The sequence below is a fragment of the Salmo salar genome, chromosome ssa11, assembly GCF_905237065.1.
Source record: "Salmo salar chromosome ssa11, Ssal_v3.1, whole genome shotgun sequence".
In the NCBI taxonomy this organism is placed as follows: Eukaryota; Metazoa; Chordata; class Actinopteri; order Salmoniformes; family Salmonidae; genus Salmo; species Salmo salar.
In genome coordinates this window covers 60,955,201-60,968,898 of record NC_059452.1, presented here as the reverse complement: position 1 = coordinate 60,968,898, position 13,698 = coordinate 60,955,201, and the positions used below count along the sequence as shown (strand labels likewise).

The 13,698-nt window shown below is 44.5% G+C and overlaps 1 protein-coding gene across 7 annotated transcripts in view; it reads right to left on the bottom strand.

The window, feature by feature from the left end:
- The window catches only part of LOC106562832 (spectrin alpha chain, non-erythrocytic 1), a 73,673-nt gene that overhangs the window by 23,394 nt on the left and 36,581 nt on the right, over positions 1-13,698 (bottom strand). For 5 of the 7 annotated variants that reach the window (XM_014127867.2, XM_014127862.2, XM_045689818.1 and 2 more), the window contains exons 14-20: positions 12,836-13,017; positions 11,388-11,754; positions 6,615-6,925; positions 6,213-6,347; positions 5,798-5,946; positions 5,323-5,379; positions 4,918-5,116 (exon numbers count right to left, since the gene is read on the bottom strand). In XM_014127867.2, coding sequence (XP_013983342.1) covers positions 4,918-5,116; positions 5,323-5,379; positions 5,798-5,946; positions 6,213-6,347; positions 6,615-6,925; positions 11,388-11,754; positions 12,836-13,017 — 1,400 coding nt within the window. The remainder of the gene's footprint in view (positions 1-4,917; positions 5,117-5,322; positions 5,380-5,797; positions 5,947-6,212; positions 6,348-6,614; positions 6,926-11,387; positions 11,755-12,835; positions 13,018-13,698) is intronic. The other 2 variants (XM_014127866.2, XM_014127868.2) reach the window with 1 other exon arrangement.

Here is a 13,698-nt window from a genome sequence, read left to right as displayed (position 1 = left end):
CTGTTATCTGACCGTTTGAGCAGACACATGCACATTTGTGGCCCGCTGGAGGTAATTTTGCAGGGCTCTGGCAGTGCTCCTCCTGCTCCTCCTTGCACAAAGGCGGAGGTAGCGGTCCTGCTGCTGGGTTGTTGCCCTCCTACGGCCTCCTCCAGGTCTCCTGATGTACTGGCCTGTCTCCTGGTAGCGCCTCCATGCTCTGGACACTACGCCGACAGACACAGCAAACCTTCTTGCCACAGCTCGCATTGATGTGCCATCCTGGATGAGCTGCATTACCTGAGCCACTTGTGTGGGTTGTAGACTCCGTCTCATGCTACCACTAGAGTGAAAGCACCGCCAGCATTCAAAAGTGACCAAAACATCAGCCAGGAAGCATAGGAACTGAGAAGTGGTCACCACCTGCAGAACCACTCCTTTATTGGGGGTGTCTTGCTAATTGCCTATCATTTCCACCTGTTGTCTATTCCATTTGCACAACAGCATGTGAAATTTATTGTCAATCAGTGTTGCTTCCTAAGTGGACAGTTTGATTTCACAGAAGTGTGATTGACTTGGAGTTACATTGTGTTGTTTAAGTGTTCCCTTTCTTTTTTGAGCAGTGTATAATAATTTTTGGTGACTTTAATATTCTACATGGAAAAGTCCACAGACCCATTCCAAAAGGCTTTCGGAGCAATCATTGACTCAGTGGGTTTTGTCCAACATGTCTCCGGACATACTCACTGCCTCAGTCATAATCTGGACCTAGTTTTGTCCCATGAAATAAATGTTGTGGATCTTAATGTTTTCCCTCATAATCCTGGACTATCGGACCACCATTTTATTACGTTTGCAATCTCAACAAATAATCTGCTCAGACCCCAACCAAGGAGCATCAAAAGTCGTGCTATAAAATCTCAGACAACCCAAAGGTTCCTCGATGCCCTTCCAGACTCCCTCTGCCTACCCAAGGACGTCAGAGGACAAAAATAAGTTAACCACCCAACTGAGGAACTCAATTTATCCTTGCGCAATACCCTAGATGCAGTCGCACTCCTAAAAACATTTGTCATAAGAAACTAGCTCCCAGGTATACAAAAAATACCCGAGCTCTGAAGCAAGCTTCCAGAAAATTGGAACGGAAATGGCGCCCCACCAAACTGGAAGTCTTCCGAACAGCTTGGAAAGACAGTACCGTGCAGTATCGAAGAGCCCTCACTGCTGCTCGATTATCCTATTTTTCAAACTTAATTGAGGAAAATAAGAACAATGCAAAATGTATTTTTGAAACTGTCGCAAAGTTGCTAAAAAGCAGCATTCCCCAAGAGAGGATGGCTTTCACTTCAGCAGTAATAAATTAATGAACTTCTTTGAGGAAAAGATCATGATCATTAGAAAGCAAATTACGGACTCCTCTTTAAATCTGCGTATTCCTCCAAAGCTCCGTTGTCCTGAGTCTGCACAACTCTGCCAGGACCTAGGATCAAGGGAGACACTCAAGTGTTTTAGTACTATATCTCTTGACACAATGATGAAAATAATCATGGCCTCTAAACCTTCAAGCTGCATACTGGACCCTATTCCAACTAAACTACTGAAAGAGCTGCTTCCTGTGGCCCTCCTATGTTGAACATAATAAACGGCTCTCTATCCACCGGATGTGTACCAAACTCACTAAAAGTGGCAGTAATAAAGCCTCTCTTGAAAAAGCCAAACCTTGACCCAGAAAATATAAAAACCTATCGGCCTATATCGAATCTCCCATTCCTCTCAATTTTTTGGGAAAAAGCTGCCTTCCCGAAGATAAACAACGTATACGAAATGCTTCAGTCTGGTTTTAGACCCCATCATAGCACTGAGACTGCACTTGTGAAGGTGGTAAATTAGCTTTTAATGGCGTCAGACCGAGGCTCTGCATCTGTCCTCATGCTCCTAGACCTTAGTGCTGCTTTTGATACCATCGATCACCACATTCTTTTGGAGAGATTGAAAACCCAAATTGCCTGGTTTAGATCTTATCTGTTGGAAAGATATCAGTTTGTCTCTGTGGATGGTTTGTCCTCTGACAAATCAACTGTAAATTTCGGTGTTCCTCAAGGTTCCGTTTTAGGACCACTATTGTTTTCACTATATATTTTACCTCTTGGGGATGTCATTCGAAAACATAATGTTAAATTTCACTGCTATGCGGATGACACACAGCTGTACATTTCAATGAAACATGGTGAAGCCCCAAAATTGCCCTCGCTGGAAGCCTGTGTTTCAGACATAAGGAAGTGGATGGCTGCAAACGTTCTACTTTTAAAAACTCAGACAAAACAGAGATGCTTGTTCTAGGTCCCAAGAAACAAAGAGATCTTCTGTTGAATCTGACAATTAATCTTGATGGTTGTACAGTTGTCTCAAATAAAACTGAAGGACCTCGGCGTTACTCTGGACCCTGATCTCTCTTTTGACGAACATATCAAGACTTTCAAGGACAACTTTGATCCATCTACGTAACATTGCAAAAAGCTGACATTTTCTGTCCAAAAATGATGCAGAACAATTAATCCATGCTTTTGTTACTTCTATGTTAGACTACTGCAATGCTCTACTTTCCTGCCGTACATACCTACACGTACGCTACGGTCACAAGACACAGGCCTCCTAATTGTCCCTAGAATTTCTAAGCAAACAGCTGGAGGCAGGGCTTTCTCCCATAGAGCTCCATTTTTATGTAATGGTCTGCCTACCCATGTGAGAGACGCAGACTCGGTCTGAACCTTTAAGTCTTTATTGAAGACTCATCTCTTCAGTAGGTCCTATGATTGAGTGTAGCCTGGCCCAGAAGTGTGAAGGTGAACAAAAAGGCACTGGAGAACCGAACCACCCTTGCTGTCTCTGCCTGGCCGGTTCCCCTCTCTCCACTGGGATTCTCTGCCTCTAACCCAATTACAGGGGCTGAGTCACTGCTCTTCCATGCCGTCCCTCGGAGGGGTGTGTCACTTCAGTTGGTTGAGTCACTGACGTGGTCTTTCTGTCTGGGTTAGCACCACCCCTTGGGTTGTGCCGTGGCGGAGATCTTTGTGGGCTATACTCTGCCTTGTCTGAGGATGGTAAGTTGGTGGTTAAAGATATCCCTCTAGTGGTGTGGGGGCTGTGGATAGGGTTATATCCCGCCTGTTTGGCCCTGTCCGGGGGTATCATCGGAGGGGCCACAGTGTCTCCTGACCCCTCCTGTCTCAGCCTCCAGTATTTATGCTGCAGTAGTTTGTGTCGGGGGGCTAGGGTCAGTCTGTTATATCTGGAGTATTCTTCCTGTCTTATCCGGTGTTCTGTGTGAATTTAAGTATGCTCTCTCTAATTCTCTCCTTCTCCCTCTCGGAGGACCTGAGCCCAAGGACCATGCCACAGGACTACTTGGCATGATGACTCCTTGCTGTCCCCAGTCCATCTGGCCATGCTGTTGCTCCAGTTTCAACTGTTCTGCATGCGGCTATGGAACCCTGACCTGTTCACCGGACTTGCTACCTGTCCCAGACCTGCTGTTTTCAACTCTCTAGAGTCAGCAGGAGCGGTAGAGATACTCTCAACGATGAGCTATGAAAAGCCAACTGACATTTACTCCTGAGGTGCTGACCTGTTGCACCCTCAGCAACTACTGTGATTATTATTATTTGACCATGCTGGTCATTTATGAAAATTTGAACATCTTGGCCATGTTCTGTTATAATCTCTACCCGGCACAGCTAGAAGAGGACTGGCCACCCCTCATAGCCTGGTTCCTCTCTAGGTTTCTTCCTAGGTTCTGGCCTTTCTAGGGAGTTTTTCCTAGCCACCGTGCTTCTACACCTGCATTACTTGCTGTTTGGGGTTTTAGGCTGGGTTTCTGTACAGCACTTTGAGATATCAGCTGATCTAAGGGCTATATAAATACATTTGATATTGGACTCGTTTTACTGTGGATATAGATACTTTTGTACCTGTTTCCTCCAGCATCTTCACAAGGTCATTTGCTGTTGTTCTGGGATTGATTTGCACTTTTCACACCAAAGTACGTTCATCTCTAGGAGACAGAACGCGTCTCCTTCCTGAGCGGTATGACGGCTGCGTGGTCCCATGGTGTTGTGTACTATTGTTTGTACAGATTAATGTGGTACCTTCAGGCGTTTGGAAATTGCTCCTAAGGATGAACCAGACTTGTGGAGGTCTACAATGTTTTTTCTGAGGTCTTGGCTGATTTCTTTTGATTTTCCCATGATGTCAAGTAAAGAGGCACTGAGTTTGAAGGTAGGCCTTGAAATACATCCACAGGTACACCTCCAATTGACTCAAATGATGTCAATTAGCCTGTCAGCTGTTTAAAAGGAACAGGCAACTTAGTAAACCCACCGGAATTGTGATACAGTGAATTATAAGTGAAATAATCTGTCTGTAAAGAATTGTTGGAAAAATTAATTGTGTCATGCTCAAAGTAGATGTCCTAACCGACTTGCCAAAACTATAGTTTGTTAACAAGAAATCTGTGGAGTGGTTGAAAACTCTTCCAAACTTCCGACTTCAACTGTAGGTACCGATACGATATGTATTGTGATTCTGTATGTGTCACGATTTATCACAATTCTACATTTATTGCGATTTCGATACTGCTACAGAGGGAAAAGAAAGAGCCATGAGAAAACGAGTTTTGATCAGTCATAATGAAAACATGTTGGCTCACCAAGATTGAGGCCAAGCCACAGAAATACCATAGTTTTGAGAGCCGACTAGCGCAAGCTGATATTACCTATCTAGCAGAGAATCGATACTTAGAATATATCGTCAGAAATATTACTGCGATACTCTACTGTATTGATTTTTCCCCTCATCACTACTAAAGCCTAAAAGGATGAAGGACAGTAAGTCAGCTAGTGCCCTCTCCTACTCCCGGCAGCCACGTTGTGTACGGCGTACCTTCTGGAAGTCGTCAAACTTCTTCTGCAGCACCTCCACCTGCTCCAGGTCAGAGCCCACCTCCTCGTTGGTGAGGGCTCCCTCCTTCTCGTTGATCCACTGCTGCAGTTCGTTAGCCTCGCGGAACAGCATGAACTTCTTGCAGCTCTTTTCTAGCATGTCCTTGCGTTTCTCGCCCAGCTCCAGGAGAGTGCCGTACCTAAAATTACAGGATGGAGATTTTAGAATCCCCTTTGTGTAGAGCGAGAGAGAGAGAGAGAGAGCGAGCACTGGAACCAGTCACAAGGACCACGACATTGAAATGGGTATTGATTGAGGGACTGGCAGGAATGGCAGCGTTGCTCGTGGGAATGCGTGGTGACTTCACAAACATGACACCTAGAGGGACACTCTGGTCCTACTCACAGTTCCTCCACCTGCTTCATGCGTACAGACACACTGCACGCCTCCTTTGCGCCCGGCCTACTCAGTCACAAACATGACATGCGCAGGCAGGCATTAGCAGTTAGGGGTGGAAACAGAGGGAGGGAAACAGAGAGAGAGGGAGACAAAGGCAAGGCCGTTAGTGACAGAAAAGTTGAAGTGCTACTGGCTCACTGGACTGTTATGATAAGGAAGAGACTAAGAAAAACAGACTGAAAATTAGAGAGAGAAAAGAGGCTAATTGTTAATTAGCTAGGATAAGATAGGAACGTACATTTGTTAAAAACAGTTAATTAAACCAGTCGGGTCAACAGGTTAAGTTAGAGGTAAAAAGGTGGTAAAGAACTACAGGAGTGTACTGAAGATGAGTACTTGGGCATGTAAGAGCAGAAGTCAGAAATTACAGTGTGAAGGGGATGGTAATTTGGAAGTGGGTTAGGTAGAAGGAGGCCCTTACTGGTTCTCGATCTGGTCCTGGCGGAGGCCGATGCTGCCCTGCTCGTCCAGCAGGTTCTCCCTGGAGGAGGACTGGGTGGGGTCTAGCTTCTTGACGTAGGCCGCTGGCACAAAGCCCTGGCGGTCGTTCACCTCCACCTTCCACCAGTCCTTCAGCAGGCGAGAGAGGTCAGGAGAGAAGACAAGAATGTTATTTTTGTCCCCCATAAAGGATGAACATGCATCCCATTCAGTTCATACTATCTTGCTTATACCTATCAAATTATTTCCGTTCTTCATCAAGTGCCTGATCATGGGTATGGGCTAGCAGCAGTTATTTGTGGACCTGGCCCTGCTTGGAGCAAGGCTTTTGTTCATCTCGCTAAAATGGTAACTTTCTTTTATTATACAATGTGTGTGTGTGCGAACACACACACCTTGTTGGTGCTGTTGAGCAGGGTGAGGATGTCTCCCTTCTTCATGGTGACCTCACGGGGGCTCTTCTCCTGGTAGTCATAGAGGGCCAGCACCAGCTCCTTGCCAGTCTCATCATCGGTGGGCGCAACTTGTTGCTGTAGGTGCAAAGGAAAAAAGTATTAAAGGTGCAATCTAGACAATAGCAACATGAAAATATCCGTTTGTGTCTATAATAGACCAGGAGTAGTAAAGAAATTATTGATTTGTTGGGACTCTGGTTCTCAGATGTTTGCAAAGACGGAAAAATAGTTGAATTGTTCATAGAATGTTAGCTAGCTAGTTTAGGCAGTTATAAAAGTTGTAAAATGGTGCACATTCATTTCACGATAAGACTAAAGATGCAATGTGGGTTCCAGACTTACCCTGCAGGATTGGGCCTGCTCCTTCAAAGCCTGGATGCTGCTGCCATAAGCACTCAGGTCAGACATCAGGGCTTCGTGCTTCTTCAGCAGGGCCTCAGCCGAATCCTCATCCTTGCCATAGTCGGGACTGCCCACAATGGGCTCTTTCTCCCTCATCCAGGACTCTGCCTCGTTAGCATCGGCGAAGTACTGCTGTGCCTGCAGCGAGTCCTCCAGGTCCTGCCTGCGCTGGCCGGCCTTGCCTTTAAGGGTGTCCCAGCGGCCGTTCAGCTCCCCCAGCTTCACCTTAACCTCCTCCCCAGCAAAGTGGCCTGGTGGGGACCACAGGGAGAGGGAGGTTGTTTATTTGCAGTGCCTTAAGAAAGTATTCACACCCCTAGACTTTTTCCACATTTTGTTGTGTTACAAAGTGGGATTAAAATGGATTGGTAATTTTTTGTCAACGACTACACAAAATACTCTTTATTAGATAAGTATTCACAGCCCTGAGTCAATACCTTTGGCAGCGATTACAGAATCAGAATCACCTTTGGCAGCGATTACAGCTTTGAGTCTTTGAGTAAATTTCTAAAAAGAGCTTTTCACACCTGGGTTGTATAACATTTGCCTATTAATCTTTTCTAAATTCTTCAAGCTCTGTTCAATTGGTTGTTGATCATTGCTAGACAACCCTTTTCAGGTCTTGCCATTGGTGGCAACCCACCTGTTTTGAGCTCCACCTGTTTAGCAAACAAATAATAATTTTAAAAAAAATCTTTGAGTCAAAACATGGTCTCTTTTTTGCTTTCTTGAATAAGGCAGCTCCAAAATGCAAGTGTTTCAGCCTAGCTCAATGCTTTCTGTGGTGGTGGGGCAGCCAATGGAAAACACGGAGTGTAGGGATTGGTAATGTTCTGCAGTTGTGCCACTCATGAGGACACAACATCACCACAAAATCTACTGGGAGAGCTTGAAAATTCAAGCCCCTTGGGTGCTGCCTGCCATAGATTTACATTACAAGTGCCCATCCAAGAAGGCTTAAGGTCATTGGCCACAGATCAAATGGACATCAAATCATGTTATATCTACCGTAGCTTTGATTGGACTGATCATGTTAACATCATACTTTCAAAATCTTAGCTAGCAAGCTAGACACGCAGTCATCATGAACCAAGTCGGCAATCTTCTGGCAAATTCTTTTGAATCCCTGTCATATGAAGAGAAATATTACATAAAACGTATCGGTGCTCATCAGCCATTATACATTAACATTACACAATAAGTTGGAAATCGCAAATTCAACAGTGAGTGGTTTGGAAGGAATCAGTGGCTAACTGGAAGCATTGCAAAGCAATCACTAGCCTGCTATTCAGTGGAGTGGGTCTGTGGTCCAATTCTGGGTATCTATTCCAAGCTTAAAAAGGATAAACATTCACATGCAACACCATGGGCCAGAAACGGCTGAATACATTGGCCATACTGTCAATCCAACATGACTTCTGCCGTGTTCAAAACAACTGGAAACTCGGAACTCCGACTGGGGAAAAAAAAAAAAAGTTTCATCCAACTCAGAATTCGGAAACCCGGGCCTCTTTCTATAGATCCGACCTGAAGATCACTGACGTCATGATTCAACCTTGTTTTTTTCCCCTGAGTTCTCAGTTGTCTTGAAAGCAGCATAAATCCTGAGAATGCCAGACCATGATGACAAAATGTGCCCACGAAGGACCACCACGCCACCTTCCTGTTCAAGTGAGCACAGCACAACAAGGGGAGTCCAAAAATGTATTGTATGGTGCTGCATAAATGATGTAATATGCCAGGGAGATATGTATACTGTAGCTAAGAAAGTAATACTAACGGCATGTTGTGTAGTAAGCTGTTAGTTGCCCATGTGCCTCCCTATTAGGGTTTGGTCCCTCTCCCCCTCAAAACTTAGACTTCTGTTCTGACTTGGTGGTGCACATGTAGCCTATAGCCTGTTTTAGAGAAATCATTGAATATTGTAAGAGCTTTCATTGTCTGGTTATATGGCCCCTTTATTTATCCTACAGTTGTATGGGAGAATACTGTAAAAACGGCACGTTCTGAATTCTGTCGCTGTACATTTCAAAAGTGCTCAACAAATACAGTACCAGTCAAAAGTTTGGACACCTACTCATTCAAGGGTTTTTCTTTATTTGTACTATTTCCTACATTGTAGAATAATAGTGAAGACATCAACACTATGAAATAACACACATGGGATCATGTAGTAACCAAAAAAAGTGTTAAATAAATCAAAATAGGTTCTTCAAAGTAGCCACCCTTGGCCTTGACAGCTTTGCACACTCTTGGCATTCTCTCAACCAGCTTCACCTGGAATGCTTTTCCAACAGTCTTGAAGGAGTTACCACATATGCTGAGCACTTGTTGGCTACTTTCCCTTCACTCTGCGGTCCAACTCATCCCAAACCATCTCAATTGGGTTGAGGTCAGGTGATTGTGGATGCCATGCCATCTGATGCAGCACTCCATCACTCTCCTTCTCGGTCAAATAGCCCTTACACAGCCTGGAGGTGTGTTGGGTCATTGTCCTGTTGAAAAACAAATGATAGTGGGACTAAGCCCAAATCAGACGGGATGACGTGTCGCTGAAAAATGCTGTGGTAGCCAGAGCTGGTTAAGTGTGCCTAGAATTCTAAATAAAAAAGTAAGTGTCACCAGCAAAGCACCCCCACACCTCCTCCTCCTCCATGCTTCACGGTGGGAACCACACATGCGGAGATAATCCGTTCACCTTCTCTGCGTCTCACAAAGACACAGCGGTTGGAACCAAAAATCTCAAAATTTGTTCTCATCAGACCAAAAGGACAGATTTCCACTGGTCTAATGTCTACTGATCGTGTTTCTTGGCCCAAGCAAGTCTCGTCTTGTTGGTGTCCTTTAGTAGTGGTTTCTTTGCAGCAATTCGACCATGAAGGCCTGATTCACGCAGTCTCCTCTGAACAGTTGATGTTGAGATGTGTCTGTTACTTGAACTCTGAAGCATTTTTTTGGGCTGCAATTTCTGAGGCTGGCAACTCTAATGAACTTAGAGTTGAACTTTGAACTTAGAGTCCTCTGCAGCAGAGGTAACTCTGGGTCTTCCTTTCCTGTGGCAGTCCTCATGAGAGCCAATTTCATCATAGCGTTTGATGCTTTTTGTGACTGCACTTGAAGAAACCTTCAAAGTTCTTGACATTTTCCAGATTGACTGACCTTCATGTCTTAAAGTATTGATGGACTGTCGTTTCTGCCTTTTTGAGCTTTTCTTGACATTATATGGACTTGGTCTTTTACCAAATAGGGCTATCTTCTGTATACCACCCCTACCTTGTCACAACACAACTGATTGGCTCAAACACATGAAGGAAAGAAATATCACAAATTAACTTAACAAGGCACAACTGCTAATTGAAAGGCATTCCAGGTGACTACCTCATGAAGCTGGTTGAGAAAATGCGAAGAGTGAGCAAAGCTGTCGTCAATGCAAAGGGTGGCTAATTTGAAGAATCTAAAATATATTTTGATTTGTTTAACAATTTTTTGGTTATTATTTCATAGTTTAGATGTCTTCACTATATATATATATATATATATATATATATATATATATATATATATATATATATATATATATAGAAAAATAAAATTAATGAGTAGGTGTGTCCAAACTTTTGACTAGTACTGTAGTTATATAGACTGTTTGTCCTAGCACGCTCATTAATGTCTTAATCGAAATAAGGGACTCCCTCTTTTCCAGTCATTGTCTTCTTATGCCATAGCTTGTACATCTCAATTGTCAGTAGAAACCACATTTGTTTAAGTAAGTCAGGCATAAGCTATGTTTTTTTAAAGGCAATAAATGAGGTTGAATGAAAGGCTCCGCTGATAGCCAGGTGTAGCAGTGGTAAGGATTCACTGCATGGTGCTGAAAAGAAAGCTCTGCTGTTGGGACAGCTTCATGTAGGCCTTAACATTTTGTGGGCACCGTATGTCACCGTTATAGTGCAATTAATGTATTGTTTAGTGGCATGCATCTAAAAAAAAAAGATTTACATGCTAAAATCGCCACTGCTTGCCATAGATTTTCAAGCAGATTTAAGTCAAAACTGTAACTCGGTCACTCAGGAACATTCACTGTCTTCTGGGTAAGCAACTCCAGTGTAGATTTGCCCTTGTGTTTTAGGTTTTTGTCCTGCTAAAAGGCGAATTCATCTCCCAGTGTCTCCATGAAAGCAGACTGAACCAGGTTCTCCTCCAGGATTTTGCCAGTGCTTTGTTCTGTTCAGTTTCTTTTTTATCCTGAAAAACTCCTCAGTCCTTAACAATTACAAGCATACCCATAACATTATACTGCCACCACTATGCTTACAAATATGAACAGTGGTACTCAGTAATGTTTTGTATTTTCCCCAAACCTAACAAATGTTTGGCTGTATTACTTTAGTGCCTTGTTGCAAACAGGATACATTTCTTTGGACAGGCTTCCTTCTTTTCACTCTGTCAATTAGGTTAGTATTGTGGAATAACTACAATGTTGTTGAACCATCCTGTTTTCTCCTATCACAGCCATTAAACGCTAACTGTTTTAAAGTCACCATTGGCATCATGGTGAAAGGGTTTGGACAATTCATTTCAATTCAGTCAATTCAGGAAGTAAACTATAAATAACTGAATTGAAATTGACCCAAACCTGCTAGATCGTGAAAAGGTGAACAGTTGAAAAAAGGTGACAGTAGGGCCTATGCACGTTTGTTTGAAACAACTCACCTTCCTCCACCATAGCCTCTCCTTTCTGGGTGACGGCCTTGATGCGGGGCTCATGGCCGGCGATCTCCGCCTGCAGGGCCTGGTGCTTCTTCAGCAAGTTCTGGACGCCGATCAGGTCTTTTCCCCGGTTGGTAGAGGCGGCGATGGGCTCCTTCTCCCGGACCCAGGTCTCCTCGTCCTCCACGTCCCTGAAGAGCTGCTGCAGCCGCAGGGAGTCTGACAGCTTCTGCTTGCGGGCGGCCATGGGGTCGCGGAGGGCATCGTAGCGCGCCACCAGCGCCTCCTGCTTGCGCTTGATGTTGTCGCCGTCAAAGTGACCGGCTTCCTGGAACTGACGCGCCTGAATGGTGATGCCATCGATGCGGTCCTGGAGAGAGAGGGAAAGTCAGTCAGTCAGCCAACTAACTACCTGGTGGCAGTAAAGGCTTCCGATCTGAAACAGTTCATGCATATATTATGACACATTGTGGCCTTTTTGTTCGTTTTGGTCTTCGGCAAGGGTTTTCTCGGCTGTTCTTGCACACTACATTTTTTTCTTGAGGGATGCCGAAGTATGTAGCAGAAGTCTACATCCCTTCGTCGGTGATTGGTTAACAGTAGGGATACTTCAATGAAGTGTGTTGACATTCAACGATAGACTAATCGTTCTCATGCAAATGTTTTCAATTGAGAAATACTACACCATCATAGCTGTAAAATTGTGAGAAAGATCTCCTCTCCAAACACGTCAATGAATGAGACGCTGCGGCGTCTCAAGACGAAGAAACAGTACTATTGACACCTTTTCTTGTTTTTAAAGGGAAGGTAATTTTAAGGGAGTTTGCGAGCACACTAGTTCAGTCCGCCTAGCCGAGTTTGGCTAGGTGTCAGCTGAACCAAATCATGCCAACGCCTTAAGTCAGTCAGCCAGTCTTACCTTGTGCGCAGCCAGACCGCATAAGTCAACACAACTATTTGAATGCCTGAATATTATAGACCATAATGATGTCACTGCAACCAGGCTATGGAGGCTACTTGGAGTGGCAGCTCCCATGCATAGAATCTGAGTTTATTTGTGCGTGTCAATCAAAGACACACAGATCAGCTGTCGCTTGAAAACACCAGGCATGGATGGGATTCTTATGAGGAGATACACTGTCTAGCAGCTGGTCCCAGAGGTAAATGCAACAGTGTCTAAGTAGTTAACTTTTTGGGTCTGAAAACATCTGACCTGGAGGCTACTGGTGATGTTGTTCTTCAGTTACATGGTAGCTGTCAGTCAGTTATCTTGTAGTGATATGGAAGTCACTGAGCGCATTCGAGCAGATCAAAACCGTGGTGCATTGTGGGTAAATGGTGACTTACTGACCTACAAATGATAATAAGTAGTTATATATGATGCAAGGCGACTTGTAGATCAGTCAGCAGTTGCCTGCACTGTCGACTGCAATGTCAAACAAGCCCTTTACCTGGTGGGCAGCCACGTCAGCCTCCAGCAGGGCATGCTTCTTCTGCAGGTTCTGGACGCTGGTCAGATCCTTGCCGTAGTCATCTGAAGCCAGGTGGCCCTCGACCTCATACAGCCACAGCTCAATGTCCTCCACGTTTCTGTTGAACTGCTGCTGCTGGTTGGCCTCGCGCAGCTTGATGCCTGGGGGAGAGGAGAGCATGGTGAGGAGAGGTTTAGGAGTGGTTGAAATTAAGATAGAAATACCCTTCCTCCTTAAAAAAAGGTTCAGTTTCAAATCTTGGGGCGCCAAAATGACCTTGTCTAGTAACTAACAGCTAGTCACATTACAAGATAACAAAAGCCCCTTCACTTTGAAACGTTACTCTCCAATAGATGCGGTAGAATTCAATGAAACTCGTCCAAAATAATGTAAATGCGTGTGGGAAAGATCCCAAATCTCCTCATTGCCCCCCAGAAAATGTTGCCTACATATAGGCTATTGTTAATATGTGTATTTCACACTATGAGGTAACAATTGGAGTAATATGCTTGTATGGATGTCAACCCCAATACATGTTCATGCCATCGTCACCAATCAACTGCATTAGTTAAAAGCGACTTACCACCACCGATTTCTCTAAGCTAGCTATGGGAAAGAGGGATACCTAGTCAGTCGCACAACTGAATGCATTCAACCAAAAATGGGTCTTCTGCATTTAACCCAACCGCTCTGAAACAGAGAGGTGCGGGGGGCTGCCTTAATCAACATCCACGTCACCGGCACCCGGGGAGCAGTTGTTAATGGAGGTTAACTGCCTTGCTCAAGGGAAGAATGGCAGATTTTTCCACCTTGCCAGCTCGGGGATTCGAACCAGCAAACTT